Genomic DNA, 20,020 nt, shown 5'->3' on the forward strand with positions numbered 1-20,020 from the left:
AGGATCACAGGCTAGTGGGTGCCCAGGCAAGCAACAAGCCCACGCCAGCCTTCAGGGAACATGGCACTCATGGAGGCGGCCAGGACCCATGCGGGACAACCCAAGACAACGGCCAGTGCAGGGCTGGGCACACTCAAGAAGAGAAAGACTGTGGTCTGAGTAGATTCCAGGCTGTCTTTCTTGGGCAGTGCAAACCCCTAGAAGGGCACAACCTGACCCTACCTGAGGCCCGAAGAGACCCATCTGGGAGCCAGCTTGGGTCCTCCCTCTCCCTGTGAAACAGCCCTAGGAGGCCTGGGCACCAAAGCCCTCTGGGTCATGGGCAAGTGTGGCCTGTAGTGCACATGGTGCTATGGGGTCTGCATGGGACCTGGCCCCACTGCTTCTGACACGGTGACCCAGGTTACTGTTACCCACGGCTCCTGCTAGTGACTCAGCAGCGTATGGAAGGCAGCGCCTAGAGCACTGGGAGACGGAAGGGCAGGAAGACAGAGACAGCCCTGCCTCATCTGAGCTGGAGACCAGGTACTTGGAGGTGACGCTGAGGCCACTGGGAAGGTGCCTCACGTATGGGGCCGTCTGACACGTAGGACCTGTGCAGCCCTGTCACCAGCAAACCACAAGGGCTGGGCCTGGCTGGGGAGGCTGGAGACCTGGACCCAGAGCCCCAGCAGAACATGAGGGGCATGGCATGGAAACTTTCAAGGATTCCCTACTTCCCTCAGAGGGAAAGAACTTGGGGGGCAGGGCCCAATGTGCTGTGAGCTCAGCCCAGAGGGCAGGTTCCAAGCCCCGGGGGTGCCACAGAAAGAAATGTAGGTAGTGGCAAGAAAGGCCAGACACCCTGGTCTTCCAAGGGTCACCTCACCCAGAAGCTTCCTTCCAGGAAGGCCTGCAGTCCTGAGACCGTGCTGTAGGCACGAGGGCCGCCTAAGGGCCGTGCAGAGCAGGCCGGACACAGAAGCCTGCCAGATGGTGCTAGGTGCTCTTTAATGACAGCTAAATAAAAACAGACAGGCGGTTGATAGAAAAGAGTACGAATAAGACCGTGGGATGCACCCCAAGGGCTGTGAGGGCCAAGTTTTATACCAGTCTGGCTGAGGCACGGCATCTCTTCTGTGGCTCCTGGGACAGTCACCATTTCTGGCCCGGGCCTGGGTCCCCAGAAGGCCGGAGTCCTCTGCTGAGTGGGCAGCTGCCCTGCAGGCTCCACAAAGCTTCCACAGGCCCGACCCGGGCCTGGCCCTAGAAGAAGTCTGAGGCTTTGCGCCGGGCAGGGAGTTGTAGCAGATTGTCCGTGATGGAGGCTGGATCTTGGTTGAGGGGGGTGCGTGCTGTAGAGCCAGGAGCCGGCGTGCTCGTGGGGGTCTGGGGCCCACCAGCTGGGGTCTTGAGGTGGGTTGAGCGTGCTGGAGATGGGGTGTAGCTGGCCCGCAGGGCCCGGTCTGTGTACTTGCTAGCCGTCCTGCTCACGAGGCGCTGCAGGGCTGGAGACATGGCTGGGCTCAAGCCTTTGGGGGTGAGGCTGGGATGGAAGAAGTGGGTGAATGAGGCACCATTAGGCCCATGTGGGCACCACCGCAGCAGGGCCTCCCATGGCCCCACAGGAAGATACATGGGAGATGCATGGTCATTACAGGCTGAGGATACCAGGTGGCCTGGCACACAGCAGTGTAGTCAAACTTAAGGTTCAGTGGTAGTGCTGCCCTTGGCTGTGGGGCTGGGATGGACCTCAACTCTCTCCAAGGAGAATGATACACCTGTTTCCAAAGGGCTGACAGGAGCTCATAGCGGGACAAGGGGCCCAAAGGTGTCTCTAAGGGTTGTGCCAAGGAGGCTGAAGAAGGAAAAGACGGAGAGGGGCCCTGCATCCTGGTTCAAACAGGCCATGCCCTGGACCAGAGGAGCTGCTATAGGACCCACTACAGAACGCCTGGGCCTGCCCTGCACACTGTGCATCCATATGCAGGGGGTGGGGCCATGTGGGAGCAGGGAGAGACCCCCACCCACACAGGTCAGCCACGCCTCACCTGGCCAGGTTCTCTGTCACTCTCCTCAAGGCTTCCTGCTTCTTGGCCCGGTTCTTGGCTGCAGCCTCGTTGGCCATCTTCAGCCCCAGCCGTTCCCTGCGGCCCGGCTCCAAGATCTACATGACAGCAAGTCTGTGGGTAGCCTGCCACCGAGTCAGGCAGTCCCTTGCTGGTGGGGCACCTGCCTCTTTTCGTGGCCCCCATGATCCTCACAACCCACTGCCACCTTCCTAAAAGCCCCCCAAAAAGCTTGCCTGAACTGCCCACCTGCCTGTCCTCACGGACCCCTAAAAGCCAGCACTGCCAACTTATGAACCTCTGACAGTCTTTTAGGAAAGAAAGGGGTCTTTTTGAATCTGCTTCTCTGTGACTACCAGAGTAAACAGCTTTCTGTTTAACATCTATCGACCTTCTGTATTTCTTTGCAGAACTTCCCGAGACGCATCCTTGGCCTCTTTTTTTCTATTACGGTGCTTGTTCATTATTTAGTGTTTTACCCACATCAGTTACATTAAGCTATGCCATACAAATTCCCTCTCGGTTATTTGCTTTCAGTTTCTCTTACGTGTTTTGTTTTTTGTTTTTGTTTTTTTTTTTTTTGCTGTATTTAAGGTTATCACTTCGTACAGTATAAACTAAACCTCACTTCCCTTAAGATCTAACCCTTCCTACCTTAAAATCAGATTAAATACTATTATTTTCTTCTAAGTGTCTTACATTGACTTATACACTTAATATTTCTGCTTCTGGGAACTCGTTCCATCTTATGTATCAAGAACTTCATTTCCACATACTCTACTACTCAGCACAATTTGAGCTGCTGTCTCTCGTGTACCCTGAATTCTGATTTGGACAAAGGTTTGTTCAGAATCTCTTCCCTACTGCCCCATAGGCTCTAGGACCAGGGGCAGACTTCTGGCACACCTATACCTGTGGCATGCCTTAACACCTGCCGGCACACGCTCCTCCCTGTCATTCCTCTCTTCAGTTTTCCTTGGTTATCCTTGTGTGCCAGGCAAGTTTAAGAACCAAGGGGCCTCGGGGCGCCTGGGTGGCGCAGTCGGTTAAGCGTCCGACTTCAGCCCGGTCACGATCTCGCGGTCCGTGAGTTCGAGCCCCGCGTCGGGCTCTGGGCTGATGGCTCAGAGCCTGGAGCCTGCTTCCGATTCTGTGTCTCCCTCTCTCTCTGCCCCTCCCTCCCCCGTTCATGCTCTGTCTCTCTCTGTCCCAAAAATAAATAAACGTTGAAAAAAAATAAATAAATAAATAAATAAACTAAAAAAAAAAAAAAAAAAAAAAAAAGGAACCAAGGGGCCAAAATCCTCTGCGCACGTTCTGTCTAGACATGTGTTGTTTCTCAGGGGGAGAATTAGCGGAGCTATGCTAGGGAGGCCTCCCGGTGGGGCCCGCACGCTCCAGCAGTTTTCCTTACATAAGTCTGCAGCACTCGCCTGTGGTTTCTTTACAAGAGCTTAATTATTGCTAGTCGTTCTAAATTTCTGCTGCTATAGTGAATGAGACCTCTTTTTCTGTTGCACTTCAAACTGACCACTGCAAGTGTTTAGAGGGGCCAGTTCAAGACCATGTGTGACCCAGCTCCCCATGCAACAGACCTACATTAATCCCAAATTCTGTGTCTGACTCTTTGGGGTTTCAAGGCACGTGATGTAACCCCACACCCTTTGCTCTCTGCAACATCACTGACCTCCACCTCCTGTGATCTCCTAGCACTCCACGTTGGGAGTGTTGGCCCAGCACCCCAAGAACAGGACAGCATGCTCCCAGCTTCCAGCGACTTCTCTTCCTTCACATTCTAAACTATGTCACTCGGGTTCCCCAACAAACTGTGCAGACCAGAGCACGCTGCCCTCCCAAAGCCTCTCTGGGGCCCCACACCATCCTAGGCCATCCCATCTATACAAACCATCTGGCACTTAGCTTCCCTTCCCTACCTGCTCCAGGCCTCATAACTCCCCCACTCTGACAACTTCTAAATAACAAGTGCCTCCTGATTCATGCTCTCCTGTAACCAGAGTCCTCTCTCTGTAAACACGCAACCCCCTGAAGACACAAACCACATCCCACAGAACACTGGGGTTCTGGGGCCCTCCCCGGTCCACAGGCCTGCAGACTCAAAGGGCCATGGCTTTGGTGCCCTGACCTCACACCCGAATCCCTCCGTCCAACCACACCTGTCCTTAGTGCTCTGGTCCTATTCTGAAATGCAGTACCTGTGCAGGTATGCAGCCTGGAGCATGGCTTGGCCCTTCAGTAGGCTCTAGTCTGACCAGTGGGAGCTAGCTCATCCTCTGTGTGTTGAGCTACAAGTTCTCAGAGGACCACATGCCCTCTCAGGGTCGCACCTGAGCTCCCCTCACCATGACCCACCTTGAAGGCTGGCCCTGGTGTCCTGTCCACATAAGGGGTCTCAGATCCTTCCACTCTCAAGGGAGTGTTTTCAACCTCCCCCCAGGTCATCAGCGGTGACTCGTTCACACCTGTGGATGGAGAGAGCCCACAGTTACCTCAGGCCAGGGGATCTGGGTGGGGGTCCTGCCAGGCCCTCTCTCCTACAACAGCCAGCTCCCACCATGAGCATCCCAGCTAACATACACCAAGGTTGGCAGTTGGCCCACTCTCCTTCCCTGGGATTCTGGGACCTGGTACCTCTGCCCTCTGAGATGACAATGCCAAGGCTACTTTGAGCCCAAGGCAAGCCCAGGCCCCTACAGCTGTGGAGCTTAGCCTGGGAAGGGGGCTCCCCAGAGAAGCCAGGCTGGGTCAGCCAGGCCCCCATCCTAGCACATGGCCAGGGGAGCCACCTAGAAGTTGCTATGGCATGCCACCCCAAGGTGGGGAGACACTTGGGGGCTTTCAGAGCTCCCAAACCTCCCAGGACCCTGCACAAACCTGTAGTGCCTCCATATACCCTGGCCTATGTCACAGCAACCAGCAGCCCAAAATACAGAGGACGATGCTCGGGAGAGCAGGAGGACACCACCTGCACCATGAGATTGTCCCCAAGTCTCATAAATCTCCTGTGTGAGGTCACGCAGGGCTGGAGCCCAGAGCTTCTTCCCTATGCCCCTACACTTAGCCTCCCCCTGCCCAGCCTCCCCGTGCCCTTAAGCATGCTTGCCGCAGCCAGTCTGTCCAGTAGAGCCCCGACACCCCTGGTCCCCAGCAAAACCAGTCTGTCCTGCCAAGCTCAGGGCAAGTCACGAAGACTGCCCGGCTGAATGGGCTGGGACTCACACATCTCAAATCAGGTCTCCCTAAGAATCCAGCCCGCCCATAGCCCCATTCAGCCCTGTCATTGCACAGGTGGGACACTGGGTCTCTGAGTCATATGAGGCACAGGGCAGACATGGCAGTAAAGGGTGCCAAGAGCCAACTGAGCAGCCCACCTCCCCACAGGCAGTCCTATCAGGGGGCCAGCTTGACAGAGGGTCCACTACTCACCAGGGGCAGGGGAGGGGGTTGCAACAAATCCAAATCCACCCACTCGGGGGGAATCCTGGGGGATCAGTTCTTTGCCATCAGGGCCCACCTTGCCCTGTTTGTGCTGGAACAAACAAGACAGACCAGTGTTAAGGGGGAGCCAAGCCTGCTCCCGCCAGCTAGCTGAAGGGCAAATGCACAGGAACAGCTGGAGAGAGGACCCTGGCCCCTGCAAAGATTTTGAGGACCTGTCAGAGCAGGTATCAGAAGAGAAGCTTCCCCTCCTTCTGGCCTCAGGCCAGACTCCACAAAAGCTGCTTTCGGGGACTACCAACTTAGGCCCCCCCAGGAAACTACACTGACCACTGGCACACATGTGCTCTGACCTCTTTCCCACAGGTACCTATAGAAGCTTACAAAACAGTCTCCTCACTTCCTGCTTCTCCCTCTCCTGGAGTCACTGCACCATGACACCCAGGCCCAGAAACCCCTGTTGTCTGCCCCACCAAGCCTCACTGCGCCCCAGCCTGCGCACCCCACCTACCCCTGCCCTGCCTGGTACAGAGGTGTGCGTCTGGCCAGACTGGACTGGCTCCCAGCAGCGTCTCTTCTCTCATGTCCTTGTCCTCCAGGGACAAGGGGCAGAACTGACCCACCAAACATCTCTGGCCCCAGTAGAAGCCCATACAGTCGAGAAAAGGCTCAGTACCCAAATACTCCCACGCTGCTAGTCTCTGCCAAACCCAAGAACGGTACTAATTTAATGAAGGCAGCCAAGATCAGAGAGGTTGTGCCCACATCCAGCCCCTGCCACTCACCTGGGCATTGAGGGCGGCGGCCTGCTGCAGCTGGGACCTGCTCAGGGCCTGGCTGAAGGGGTCCCTGAGGAAGCGAGTATTCTTATGCACCACCTGCCTTGGCTTCTTAAACAGCTGTTCTTCATCAGGGACACCTGGCAGGTGGAGACAAGATGGCAGCGGTGTCAGAGGGGGTGGGGAGTCCCCATTACTGCCCTGCACTCAAGGCTTGAGGTAGAGACTAAGTCATTCCCCAGTGAACAGGAGCACGGGGCCTAGTAAAGCAGGGGACGGCCTCACTCCCTCACTGACAACACACAGGCTCCTCTGCCCCGAGACAGACCAGGGCACCTCCGAGGCCCAGTATGCTAGGGAGCAAAGACCCACACACACACCCTAAGGCCAGATCCAAACACACTGTCCCACGCCATGCCACCTGCCAGCCCTGCCTGCTCACCCTCTGGGTAGTACATCAGGGAGTTTTTGGCCTTGTACTTCCAGGTCTCCACACCGGCCTGGCTGCTCTCGATGGCTTGGTGCTCTGCCGACGGAAGTGCAAGATTATCTTTCTGCCTCTGCATCACAGGGGAAAAGTGAGGGTCAGAGAGGTGCCCAGGCACTGTGCCCCTGGCCCCAGGACTCCCTCCATCCTGACAGAGGATGCCTGTGCCCCTGTACCCAAAGACACCTTCTCAAACTCCTCCTCGGCCTGGTAGAGCCATGTGTGGCGTGCCCGGCTCTTCTCCTTGGCCACCTCCATGATCTCCTGGAAGGAGGCATTGTCCTCACTTGTGTACCGGCTCAGGAAGACATCCAGGCTGGGCAGGGGCTCCTTCTCCTCCTCCTCTCCAGCCTCTCCTGCTCAGGAGCATAGGTGGGATGACACAGAATCACAAACAGCATCAACACTGCCAGGCTACCTCATAAGCAGAGATGGAACCCTCACCCTGGTTGTGGATCTGTTGATGAGAGCCCACACCATCAGACAATTCCCCTCCTAGGGGCAGAATCAACCCCCCTCTCCCCCTGCCAACTGCCCAGGGAGCACTCAGGGGCTCTCCTCAACTGCTGGATGTCAGGTGAAATGTTATGTCTGACTCAGACCAGAAGAGCGACATCCAGGGGCTACAGAAAAGGCAGGTGATCACAGTCAGGTCCTGCCTTGCCAAAATTGTGCTGATCCTGTAGGATCCACCTTCAGAGCCCCAAGCTCTCCCTCCATCCCTGGGTTTTCTTACCCTGCCTGCTCCTCCCTTCCTGGTATCTGTGCTACAGGTGGATGGTTTGTCACCTAAGCCCTCTAACCTGCTAGCAGGCTTTGATGGCAGGGACCCCGTATGATCCAGTACTCTAGATGGGGCCTCACAGGCACTAGGCCGCGACTCCAGCCGCCCCTCCCACCGCCGTAGAAAGGGGCACCCCTACTGAGGTCCCATCGCACTGCGCACAGTGGTACACACTTCAGCAGGCCCATTAGGTGGAGAGCTTTGTCTCCCATTCCGCTGAGTCCTGACCACACACAGACTCCTAGACTGAACAAAGTACAATGGCTAAAAGCTCAAGACCCAGAGGCAGAAAGAGAACTCAAACCCCATTCCACCACCAACAAGCCCTGAGACCTCCTTTCCTGAGTCTCGGCTTCCTCACCTGTGAATGTGAATGATGATGGTACCTACCACTTAGGTCACCAAAATGATTCTTAGATATACTGACAACGCGTATTTAAAGAAAAGGAATCTGCAAATTGCCTGTGATGCATCTGCCACATTGCAGTAGAGAATCAAACTCCAAGGACACAACATAACAAACCATGGTAAGGGCACAAAGAAGTAGACTTAAAAAAAATTTTTTTTAAACATTTTATTTATTTTTTTGAGAGAGAGAAAGACAGAACATGAGCAGGGGAGGGGCAGAGAGAGAGGGAGACACAGAATCTGGAGCAGGTTCCAGGCTCCAAACTGTCAGCACAGAGCCCGATGTGGGGCTTGAACTCACAAACTGAGAGATCATGACCTGAGCCCAAGTCGGGTACATAACTGATTGAGCCACCCAGGGCCCCACAAAGAGCTGGATTTTGAAGCAGAAAATATTTTGTCCATGTAGACACACAACGCACTGCACACTAGAACCTGGTAGAGAACAGCATCTTATCTGTCTGAGCACTGATGTTCTCAGTGTTTTGTCTAAGTTTTGTTCTAAGAACAAAATAATCAACTGATCATGAGAAAGTCCTGTAGCACGTAGTATAGTCATGTCCAACAGGACTCAAAATGCTCTTTCCTAGAAAAAAATCCCTCATAAAGTTGAAACATGTCACGATCCCCAATACATGCACTGAGGAAGACAACTCTTTCATTTGTTCTATTCCCACAACACACCGTGTACTGTTCTGGATGCAAAGTATACACACAGAGGTGAGACAAAGAAGCTCTTGTGGAGAGAAGAAGCAATACGTAGAGAAATGCCTTTTTAAGTGCCATGTCCTGCAGTGTGAAAACAAAGCCAAGCAGGAAGGCAGCATGCATGAAAGGTGATGTAACTTCATGTTGTGGCGGGGGGGGGGGGGGGGGGGGGGGGGGGGGGGGGGGGGGGGGGGACAGTGGTCAGGAAAAGTTTCCCTGAACGGGTAACATCTGAGCAGAGACCTGAGGGGAGAGAAGGTGTGAGATGTGCAGCTATCCAGGGGAAGAGACTAACTCTGAAGACACAAGTGCAGAGGCCCTGAGGCACTGTAAGGAGACAGCAGAAAAGGGGCCCTCCAAGGCCCATGAAGCCCACTGGGCTGGCACACAGTGAGCAGGCTGGTGAGAGAGGTGGCAAGATTCCCATTCCACAGAGGAGGACCAGAGGCTCAAAGAACTGCCCTGTGTTTGGGAGCTGGACCCAGATCTTCTGTCTCCTAGACAGTGCTCTTTGGCGCCATGGGTTGCCATGTAAGCAAACAGAGCCCTCAGGGACAAGATGTGATCTGCCTCTGAACCAGCCCCTCAGGGCCACATAGGATAAGACTCTAGACAAACCCAACCGCTCACTCACCATCGCCATCTTCCAGGCCTCGGCCCCGGCCCCGGGGCTTGTTGCCCACCATTCCGGTGCCTGTGTGCACATCAGGGGTTTCAAATGTGGCTGGAGTCACATCTAGAAGGAAGGGGGTAGGGATTAGAGCCAGTCCAAGGCATCGGCTCAGGAGGAGTTCCCCTCTCAGCCACCCACTGTTGCTCTTACAGGGCGGTGGGGGCTCTCGGGACATCTTGCCCAGGGCAGAGCCAAACTTGATGGCAATCTGACGCATCCGCTCCAGGTCTCCATTCTCCTCAGCTTCCAGGTACTCTTTCTGGGCCTGCAGCTTTTCCACATCAGGAAAGAAGTCCCTCTGGATAACTGTCTGGAGGCCCTGTCAGAAGTCAGAGTAAAAGTCATAGTTCACACCTGCCTCTCCGTCTACCAATGTACATGCTAAGGTCCTTGCTGATGCCCCCAACCTCTGTCCAACCCAATGATCTTCTGAGGTTCCCTGCACTTTCCAATGACGATGAGCATCCCTTGCGATCTAATTCAACACCTAACATTACTAAACGTTCACCTGATTTCTATGAAACCCTTCTCTCTCCCCTCACTGGTCACTCTCATTCTCCTTTATTGGCTCCACCTCCACACCAGCTGGACCAAGGTGGGTGTTGCCACCTTCATTCCACCTGTAACCTCCTATTTCCAATCTGAACCCTTTACCTGGATGACTTCAGCCTGTCACCCCCACCAGCAACACTGGTTGAGATTCCCAAATCTGTACCTCCAGCCAGACTTTGCTCCTGGCTGCACGTCTGTGCACCTAGCTATCCACTAATGCCACCTGCCTGTCTGTCCCAGAGGCTTCCCAAAAACAAACAGCTCTGTTAGAAAGCCCTCTTTGCTACCATCCTTCCACATTCCTACTTTAATAAACCGCCCCCACTCTCCTCTAACAACACTACTAGTGCCTCCCCCATCAAGACACCTCACTCTGAACTGTTCTTATTTGGCTCTCCAACTGCCCACACCCCAAAAGCACGGACTCAAGTTGCTCCACCTCAGCGAGGGGACGAGACTGCCACGACCCGAGAGGAGGGGCCCGAGAAGAGCGCGAGGCGGGGAAGGGACCTAGAATTCGCTAGCGTCTTCATCGAGGTCTTACCTCGATGTACTCTTCTTCGTCCAGGACCCGTTGCTTGCTCGTCGCAAGCGACTCCCCTGCCGCGCGCTTCCTCCGGGGCCCGGACGCGGCAGGGAGCAACAGGGCCCGGGTTGATGCGCCGGGCGTCTCCATCGCTATCCCAGGGCCGCTCGGGCGGCACTGGCACGTAACAGGGTCCGGAGACGGCGGGGGCGGAACTGCGCCAGCTGCGCAGGCGTTTGCAACAACCCACCAATGGAAGAGCTGCGCATTTTGAAGACCAGCCCGCGCTCCGTGGTGACGCCATTATAATCCCTGGGCCTTATGGGAGTTGTAGTCTTTGCCCCTCCCCGCTGTGGTCCTCCGAATCTGGACTATGGGCACCAGAGGGCGCTATGGTGTGGGAGGCTAAGGGGCGTGTCACTCACTCTGATCCTGAAAAATTCCAGCACTGCTAAATTGAAAGGCCTTGAAATTCCGGTTTATCGAAAATAATCATTGGGTATGCTTCTATATCATTAACAAAAACACATTTTGGCTATATACTCGTTTCAAAGTTTTTATTCAAACTTTATACCAGAAAAGACCACTAAGACAATTTCTTCTTGATAGTTATCTAACAAAAAAAAAAAAAAAAAAAAGAAAAAAGAAAAAAAGAAAAAAAGAAAAGAAAAGAAGAAAAGAAGAATGCGATGGTCCAATAAAGAAATGTCTGGTTAAAAATTATTCGGTTCCGGGGCGCCTGGGTGGCTCAGTTGGTTAAGCGTCTGACTTCGACTCAGGTCATGATCTCACAGTTTGTGAGTTCGAGCTCCACATCAGGCTCTGTGCTGACAGCTCAGAGCCTGGAGCCTGCTATAGATTCTGTGTCTCCCTCTCTCTGTGTCCCTCCCCCACTCACAGTCTGTCTCCGTCTCCCTGAAAAATAAATAAACATTAAAAAAATTTTTTTTGAATTATTCGGTTCCTGGAGCGCCTGGGTGGCTCAGTCCGTTAAGCGTCCAACTTCAGATCAGGTCATGATCTCAGGGTTCGTGAGTTTGAGCCCTGCATCAGGCTCTCTACTGTCAGCAGGAGTCTGCTTCCGATCCTCTGTACCCACCCTCTCTCTCTGCACCTCCCCCGCTTGTGATCTCTCTCTCTCTTAAAAATAAATAAACATCTGGGGCGCCTGGGTGGCTCAGTCGGTTGGGTATCCGACTTTGGCTCAGGTCATGATCTCGCAGTCCGTGAGTTCAAGCCCCTCGTTGGGCTCTGTCCTGACAACTCAGAGCCTGGAGCCTGTTTCAGATTCTGTGTCTCCCTCTCTCTCTGACCCTCCCCCATTCATGCTCTGTCTCTCTCTGTCTCAAAAATAAATAAACGTTAAAAAAATCTTTTAAAAAGTTTAAAATAAATAAATAAATATTAAAAAAAAATATTCGGTTCCTGAACACGAGTGGGCTTCCCAGAAGGGGACTAACTTTCATTGAAATGGACCAGAAAATTGCCCGCTTTTTTCAAAAATGATCATTTCTTCTCCAAAAGAGGTTGTGAAGTATATCAAACAAGTAAGTTCTTCCCCGGAATGATTTAGTATAATAGGCAGCCATTCCTTCACCCACTGGGAAACCCCATGGTGATTATTCCTGCCCTGTGGAACTGACAGTCAAATGGGGCAGACAGACACTAGTTGCATCATCCCACAAACAAGCATAAAATTGCAACGGGGCAGGGCAAGAGTGTGTAGCCCGGATGGCTCAGTTGGTTTAGTGTCTGACTCTTGATCTTGGCTCAGGTCAGTATCTCATAGTTTGTGAGTTCTAGCCCCAGGTCGGGCTCTGCGCTGACAGCACAGAGTCTGCTTGGGATTCTCTCTCTCCCTCTCTCTGCCCCTTCCTCAATCTCTCTCTTTCTCAAAATAAATAAACTTAAAAATCTTTAAAACACTGCAGCAGACAAGCGTAAAAAAAAAAAAAAAAAAAAAAGAAAGAAAGAAAGAAAGTTTGTTGTTGGGGAATCTTACCTAGGGGCAGTGAGGGGAAGTCTCCCCAGGGCCAGAAATGGTTGCAGATCCAAAGGATGAACAGACACTGACCAGGAAGAGGGAAAAAGCGGGTGCAAAGGTCTTGCAGCAAAAGAGAGCTTTTGATACACACAGACTGCAAGGAGCAGTGAGGTATGAAATGATGCCAGATGGGCAGGGGCCGGCTGCATGGGGCTTCATGGGTCACAGTGAGTTTATCTTTAAGAACAACGGAAAGCCCTTGGAGTGCTGTAGGCAGGGGAGAGGCAGGTTCAAACTTGCACCCTGGCTTTTATGGAGAATGAATTACAGAGGAAACAGAGTGGCTGCAGGTGGACAAGACTGGAGACACCTACAATGGTCATGGTAAGGGATGACAGCGCTTTCATCAGGTTGGTACTGTTGAAGCTGGGGAAAAAATAGCTTCTGGGATTGTTTTTGGAAGAAAAATGGATTTGCTGCTGGCCTGGGATGGTGGGTGAGGGAGAAGAGGGGTGTGGGTAATTGCGAGTCCTCTGGTTCATGCACCTGGTTTGCACAGGGGAAGAATTTGCCATGCACAAGGTGATTTTGAGGCACAGTGGGCTTCCACATGGAGAGGTCAAGGGGATAGATGGACAGAAGTATCTAGTTAAGGGAAGAGGCCTGGGCTGGAGATGTAAATGTGGAAGACAGAAGGGAATTGGAGTCTAAAAGAGGCAGTGATAAAGCAAGGAGAGAATGGAGAAGAGAGGGCCATGCCTGGGTCCAGCCTGCAGGACACCTATGTTAACGGGCAGCTTGTAGGGGTGAACCTGCCAAGGAGCAGCTAGAGAAAAAGGAGAGAAATCAGAAGGACAGTATAGCCACTGGCCCCTTGAAATGGAGCTCTGATCATGGCTGCCCTCTACAATGACAAAGAGCCAATGGAGGGCTGGGGTCCCAGAGATGAGGGTGTTCCAGACTGCAGGGAAGCTCTGCAGGAGGGCTGGGCAGTATCCAAGGATAAGGCCGGGGTTTGGGAGAAAAGAGCTTTGTGACAGCCAGAAGTGTGCATCCTGAGAGATGGAGGTGAGTGCTGCTGTCCTGGAGGCATCCGGCAGTGTTAGAGCAGCACTGGCTGGGGACATCATGCCTGCTCAGCTTCTGCACCTTTAATGAATGGACTGTGTCTCCTTTCAGATACCCCATCCCCCAATTTCTTCCAGGACCTGTGAGGAGGCAGAACATGGTCCCCAAGCCAGATGATGGTGTTAGGTGCCTTGAACCCACCGTACAGGCCTACTGGGGAGAGTGAAATCCTCATTTTCACACTGTCCTTCACCCTAGGGCTGGGATGTTGGAGAGGAAAACAGATTTTCCAAGGCAGTGGCAGGGGGTGTGGTGCATCCTCCCCAGTCAAACCTCCTCTTGCCCCAACAGGATGGCAGACACATAGCGTGTAAATCCCCCAGAAGGAGGAGGCCAAGGATCTCTACCCGTTCAGTACCTAAAGGCCAGTGCAGACCCCCAGGGTGCTAGGCCATGATCTGTGGGGTAGTCTGCTGTGCTGGGGAGCACAGAAACTGAGGACTCACTGGGCTGTGCTCCCCAAGACCAGCTGGCCCCCACCCCCTGGATGTGGGAGTGAAGTCATGGTGGACTTTGAACTTTGGACTGCTTTTGTGCCGTTTGTAGTTGCTTGTTTATTTCCCAGTATCCAGGCAAGGCTCACAGAATTAAGGGGCAGGGTAGGGGGCTTCTGGAGATGACCTCATCCAATGTCCTTATCCTATAGCTCTGGACAGGAAGGCCCAGTGCAGGACATGCGAGCTGACAACCCCAGAATGCACAGAACACCCCCTTCACCCCCTTGGCCATGTCAAGAGACCTATGTCCATGCTGAGAAAAGGCGGGACATCAGCATACCCCAGGAGGGAGAGGAGGATTCTGGGACCTCCTGACAAGGGGATGGTTCCTGTCCTGGAGTTGGCGGGGAGTTGAGGAAGCTTATCTGCTCTGTGCCCTGCTCCCAGCAACCAACCACCCCCCCCCACCCCCCGCTGCAGCTCCCGGGGAATCTCCCCGACCCTAGTCGCTGGAAAGGAGAGCACCTGGAGATGCTCAGCGTTCCCTCCTTTCCTGGGGCAGGTGACACAGGGGGTGGGCACGGGAGCTTCTCTGCTGTCTGGCAGAGAAGCTCCTGCCTTGAGCACTAGCTGCAGGATGCAGGAAGCCTGCAGGCGGGAAGAGGTGTCCTCTGTCAGCACCATTTCGGGTCGATCTGTCCCCTCCCTGAGCCAACCCCAAAGGACCCGGCCAAGCCCGGGAGTAGCTCCCAGAGCCATCAGCAGCTCTCCTTTGCGGGCTTCTTGGTTCCGGGGAGGAGCCTCGAGGTCGCTGACGCGCGCTTCTGATGTCGCCACTTGGCCCGGCGGTTCTTGAACCAGACCTGATGAGCAGGAGGGACCGCTCAGATCCAGCCCTGGGACCCGCATCCCTCCGGACCCTCATAAGTGGACCAGGCAGGGAGCTTCCCGACAGGGATACGGGCAGGAGAGGGCTGGAGAGCCGGCACGGGGGCAGCGGCACCCACCGTCTCTTAACCGCTGCGGCTCGGGCTGCGGGACGAGGACCACTTTCCCACCCGGACCAGCCCTCTCTCGGCGTGCCTTCCCCCTCCCCCCCAAGGTGCTCCGGACGCCCATTCTGCAGCTTGGTGCTCTTTCCGAGCTTCCCAAACTCGGGCACGTGAACGCGCGTCTCATTTATCAGGGAGAATTAAAAAGTTCAAGCCAAAAGTTAAAGAAAACTAGCTTTATCTCCCCTCCAGTTCTAGTGACACTTTCCGACACTAGCCTGCCCCGCCCGCCCTCGACCCGGAACCGGCCCTGCGGCCCACTGCGGTTCCCGGGCCTCCCGCGCCTCCCGCCTTCGCGCCAGGGCCATCTTTTCAAAAGGAGGAAGGAAGCCAGCCCGCTCGGACCCTCTCGCCGTCTGGCGGGCGGGCACCCACCTCCACGCGTTCCTCGCGCAGGCGGATGCGGCCGGCCAGGCGCTCGCGCGTGCCCACGTCGGGGTACTGATTCTGCATGAAGAGCGCCTCCAGCGCCTGCAGCTGCTCCTCGCTGAAAATGGTGCGGTGGCGCCGCGTGCGCCGCTGCGGGCCGGGACCGCCCGTGCCGGGCAGCGCCCCCGGGCCTCCCGTGGGCGCGGCCAAGGGCAAGGGCGCCGCGGGGCCCAGCCTCAGCGGCCACGGCAGCCGCGCGCCTGCGGGGCGAAGGCGCGGTGAGGCGCGGAGCGGGGGCCGAGCTCCGCCCAGACCGCCCCGCGCCCGGAGGACCCCCGCGCCCGCGCCCTGCTCCCACTCACCCAGTCCGGAGGCCGGCTCCGGGGGCCCGCGGGGCGCGGCGCGGGGTCCGCAGCAGCAGCAACAGGCGCAGGGCGCGGCCTCGGGCGCCCCGGGCTCTCCGGATTCCGCGGGGCTCTGGTGGCCTGCGGGCTGCGGGGTGCGGGCGGCCCGTGCCGGGGGGCTCCGCTCGGGCAGGTTGGAAAGGATGTGCTCGATGGAGAAGGGGCAGGGCCGCCCGGGGCCCCTGCGGCTCACCGCGCCCCCCGCCGCAGCCATGCTGGCCTGGCTCCACGGCCACCGCCGCAGGAATATATACGTCGGGGGGAGCGCGCTGTAATCCCCGGGCCGAGCGCGGAGTCCACGCGGACTAATCCCGCCGCGCCGGCCGGGGCGCGCTAATCCTCGTCTGCGGCGGCAGGAAATCCTTACCCGCATCAGCGCGGGGGCTAGCCGGGCCGCGGGGAGGGGGCTACCAGGAAGCCCTCAGCCCCGCGTTGGTCTTCCTGGCCCCGAAAGGCTGGCAGGACTCGCGGACACGGAGGCTCCACGGGGAAGGCGCGGAGGGACGCATCCCCCGGCCCGCGGATCCTGGCGGTCCTCGCCCTGCTTTGGGAGCAGCGGCCTGAGGACGCCCCGACCTTGAAGGCCCCCCGCCCCCATTTGCCCTGGCGCCTCTTGGCTCAACACTTGGGTACTTCCTCCTGTAGCCACCGAAACCAGGGCTAGCACCTAATCCCCTTGGGGCCCTACAGAGGTGTATGAGCAAGTCTGGAGAAACCCACCAAAACTGCCAATCCCTTGGCTCCAAGACTGTTAGGCTGCAACCCTCAATGGGACCCAACTCTATTGGCAACCCCACGATCCCACTGCTCTTTGGCCGCCAACTCATTTCAGTGGCTTCCACTCATTTCAGAGCTGGGTCTCAACCTCCTGGACGAAATGGGGGTGGAGCAGGAAGCCACCTCTGCTCATCACTGAACATGAAACCCCACTGCCCGTGTGCCCCCAATTCTCTACCTTCTCTACTGAGTCAGGGGAGCCTTCCAGACACCATCCAAGGGCCCACTCCAGTGGTCTGGAGCGACCTCTCCTTCGGCTTCTTATATGTCCTGGAATCCCCTCCGAAAAACATTAAACACCCCTGCCCCACCCTCTTCATAGCCATGCTTCTCAAGCTTGCATGGCTTGCATGGGCTGTCCACCTCCTTACTCTTCAGGCCAGTCCGACTGTCCACACTCTCCTCCCCTGATCCCAGGTCACGCTGCCCAACATTGCTGATGACTTGTACTTTGTGAAATTCAGTGAAGTCTGTTCATTTCAAGTAAGTAGCACAGCCAGCCAGGCACTTCAGCGAAAGACCCTCTTCTCTGGACCTCTGAAAAAGGTTAGTGCTCACAGGACAGAGCAACAGACTGCCTGGTTTATATCCCAGCTGTCACTTTCTGGCCATGGGACCTTCCATAGTGTCCTTCACCCCCCCCGTGCCTTGGTTTCCCAATCTATAAACTGGCATCATAATAGCAATCTAACTCAGGAGGTGCTCTTAGGACTCAACCAATCACTATGTGTGAAACATTAGAACTTGGTTGGGCATCTGGGGGTTCCATGAATGGTGGGTGCCATTGCAGGGCAATGCACTCACATTCCCAGCCTCTCCTCCCACCTCACACATCCTTGTTCAGACTCCTTTGCTGACTCCAAGCTGGTATCAGTGAAAAGACTTTGGACGTCAGGTGGCAGAACCTGCTGACTCAACTCCTGACACGAGTCCTAAAAAAAGGACTCTTTATTGCCCAGTTTATTTATTTCGAGAGAGAGAGAAAGCATGAGTCGGGGAGGGGCAGAGAGAGAGGAGAGAATCCAAGCAAGCTCTGCACTGTGAGCACAAAACCCCATGTGGGGCTCGAACCCACGAACTGCAAGATCATGACCTGAGCCAAAGTCTGATGCTTAACAGATTGAGTCACCCAGGCACCTCAGGACTTGTTAATCTACATGCTCAGTGAAGGAACCGTCACCTTTGTGAGTGGCTCTGCCACTCTCAGCCTGCCTCATGGTTACAATAGGGCTGCCACAGCCCTATACCTCCCATCTCTTCCCATGGATGCTGGGGGAAACCTCTCCCAGCACAGAACCTTCCTCATAGAACCGCATGATCACCATTAGTTCAGAGAGACACATGGGGAGGCACACGGGGATTGACTACCCATCAAGCTCCCTAGAGTTCTGCCAGGATGGGGGCAACAGAGTCAGTGATCAGGAAGATTGTGCCCTCCTCCTCCCAGCCCTGGCAGTTTCTCCATCCCTCCCCATTCCCACCCTGGGTGGTCACCTCCTGCAGCCTTGAAGCTTCAGACATCACCTCTGTGACAATGACTCCCAAGTTGATACCTCTGACCTGACCTCTCCCTCTGCTCCGGGCTAGTATCTTCCAAGAACCTGTTCTATGTCCTGGTATTTCCTCACCTTGATAAATGTGTCACCTACCCATCTATCCACCTGGGTAAATGCACCATCTCTTCACCAGTCCACCGTGGTAAAGGGGCCCACCACCCCTTGGTGCCTTCCAAACATATCCAGGAATTCCTTGGCCCTTCTCCTTTCAAGAACTGAAATCCAATTCCCTTCCCTTGAACATGGGCTGGCCTAATGACTCGCTTCTAACCTCCAGAGCGCAGAAGGTCGCAGAAGTGACACTGATTGCTGAGGCCAGATTGGATAGCTAGGTGATACCGCTCCTCTCTCTCCCTCATCTTGGGATGCTTGCTCTTCGAGCCAGCCACTGTGCTGCGAGGAGCCACCAGCAGCCCCAGGAAGAGGCACATGCGGAGGTATTCCGGCCAGGAGCTGCAGCTGAAGGGCCAGCCAACGGCTAGCACGGAGCATCGTGAGTGAGCAAGGAAGCATTAGGGGTGGCTCCCGTCCCAGCTACCATCCACTGTAGCCGTAAGAGAGTCCAAACCAAGCTAACGATAGAGGAGATGGGTTATGTGTTCATAGCACTGAGTTTGAGGTGGCCTGTTGCGTAGCTCTGGATTCGGTACCAGAAGAGGATGCTGCCGATACAAACCCTAAGTCACACAGCATTGGCCTTAGGACTGGACAGCGGGTGGGAGCAGGAAGGACCTGCTGGGCCTGACAGTGGGGTCTTAGAGGGAGGTGAGAAAAATCGTACTGGAAGGTGGAAGAAAGGAGACCCTTGGTGTGGAGTGGCAAGAAGCTTAGCAACATTGCCACCTGTAGTAGCACAGGAAGTAGGACAGCTCCCCTATGGGTTAGATGGTCCAGCTGAGGAGATGTCCTGTGAATGTTTAGAGGAGTTCTGTTCCTCATTGCCAAAGCCTGGAAACAACTCAGATGCCCGTCAGCTGGTGAGTGGATGAATACGCCACGGTCCACCACACCAGGGAGGGGCCCAGGGTGGCAGTGAGTGACACACGCAACAGTGCAGGGCCATGTCAGAAGATTGTGCTGAGTGGGAGAGGTGGGTCTCAGAAGGCTCCATACTGCGCGAGTCCATTTATATAACACTGAAAATGGCCACAGGTCTGGGAACAGGTCAGTGGTTTCAGTGGGGAAGAAGAACCGGGGGGGAGTTTTCTGGCTAGCACCTGAGGGAGGCGGAGGGGAGGGTGAAATGCTGAGGGGGATCCTGGTTCCATCGCAGCCCGGTGGGGTCTGAGACCACCTTCAGTGAGGTCAGGGTGCACAGTCTCTCTCACTAAGGTGGCTCCCGTCTGGCCAATGCTCCAGAGAAAGGGTCACCTGCAAGTGACCAGCTCACACTGGGAACACTTACCCCAGTCCTGCCACACTCAGCCCCACATTAAGTTCATTGCATTTAGATCCCCAGGGTTCTGGTTGGGCACAATTTCTGTACATATATAGGAAAGGAAAGCTATTGGATGGGCTGTGGTCCCTGCTGCTTGAGTTAGTCCTGAGCCTGTAACCAGGTGCCATGTGTTTCCCGCCCCTCCCCCCCACCACCTTCTCTAGCTCCCCCTCTCCCAGGAGCACTTAGCACTTCTGAAGGTCTGGGTGCCTCACCTGATGACCCAGATGCTCATCCCTGGGGGCGTGAGCCCCTGGGTACCATGCCCTCCTCAGGTTGTGCTGGCTGTAATGGCCCATTCGGTGACAGCTGGGGAGGGGGACATCCAGTGGATGGGAAGATCAAACATCCCTGTTCCTAGGATCTGGATCCAGTACCCCTGCCAGCATGGGGGCCTTTTTGCTTGGTGGTATGAAGAGCCCAGAGTGGCCTGGTAGCTGTCATAGTGTACGTT

The 20,020-nt window shown here is 55.4% G+C and overlaps 2 protein-coding genes across 2 annotated transcripts; both read right to left on the minus strand.

Moving 5' to 3' along the window:
• Positions 1-973: 973 nt before the first annotated feature.
• On the minus strand, positions 974-10,635 carry ESS2 (ess-2 splicing factor homolog). The gene is made up of 10 exons (XM_045457549.1): positions 10,440-10,635; positions 9,494-9,662; positions 9,305-9,406; positions 6,957-7,126; positions 6,726-6,843; positions 6,290-6,423; positions 5,493-5,595; positions 4,419-4,528; positions 2,031-2,146; positions 974-1,525 (listed from the first exon to the last, which is right to left on the minus strand). Exons 1-10 carry the CDS (start codon positions 10,569-10,571, stop codon positions 1,246-1,248), a joined length of 1,434 nt encoding a protein of 477 aa, XP_045313505.1. The 5' UTR covers positions 10,572-10,635; the 3' UTR covers positions 974-1,245.
• Positions 10,636-14,067: 3,432 nt separating this feature from the next.
• On the minus strand, positions 14,068-16,009 carry GSC2 (goosecoid homeobox 2). The gene is made up of 3 exons (XM_045459270.1): positions 15,754-16,009; positions 15,398-15,651; positions 14,068-14,833 (listed from the first exon to the last, which is right to left on the minus strand). Exons 1-3 carry the CDS (start codon positions 16,007-16,009, stop codon positions 14,729-14,731), a joined length of 615 nt encoding a protein of 204 aa, XP_045315226.1. The 3' UTR covers positions 14,068-14,728.
• Between the last annotated feature and the right edge of the window lie 4,011 nt (positions 16,010-20,020).

The sequence above is a fragment of the Leopardus geoffroyi genome, chromosome D3 (genome assembly GCF_018350155.1).
Source record: "Leopardus geoffroyi isolate Oge1 chromosome D3, O.geoffroyi_Oge1_pat1.0, whole genome shotgun sequence".
Classification (NCBI taxonomy): domain Eukaryota; kingdom Metazoa; phylum Chordata; class Mammalia; order Carnivora; family Felidae; genus Leopardus; species Leopardus geoffroyi.

Coding starts and splice junctions, on each gene's coding strand:
- ESS2 (XM_045457549.1), bottom strand. CDS start 10,571: ATGGAGACGCCCGGCGCATCAACCCGGGCCCTGTTGCTCCCTGCCGCG. Junction 9,407..9,493: donor CCGAGAGCCCCCACCGCCCT/GTAAGAGCAACA, acceptor CCTTCCTTCTAG/ATGTGACTCCAGCCACATTT. Junction 7,127..9,304: donor AGGCCTGGAAGATGGCGATG/GTGAGTGAGCGG, acceptor GCTCCTGAGCAG/GAGAGGCTGGAGAGGAGGAG.
- GSC2 (XM_045459270.1), bottom strand. CDS start 16,009: ATGGCTGCGGCGGGGGGCGCGGTGAGCCGCAGGGGCCCCGGGCGGCCC. Junction 15,652..15,753: donor GGAGCCGGCCTCCGGACTGG/GTGAGTGGGAGC, acceptor TTCGCCCCGCAG/GCGCGCGGCTGCCGTGGCCG. Junction 14,834..15,397: donor TGCGCGAGGAACGCGTGGAG/GTGGGTGCCCGC, acceptor CCTGCTCATCAG/GTCTGGTTCAAGAACCGCCG.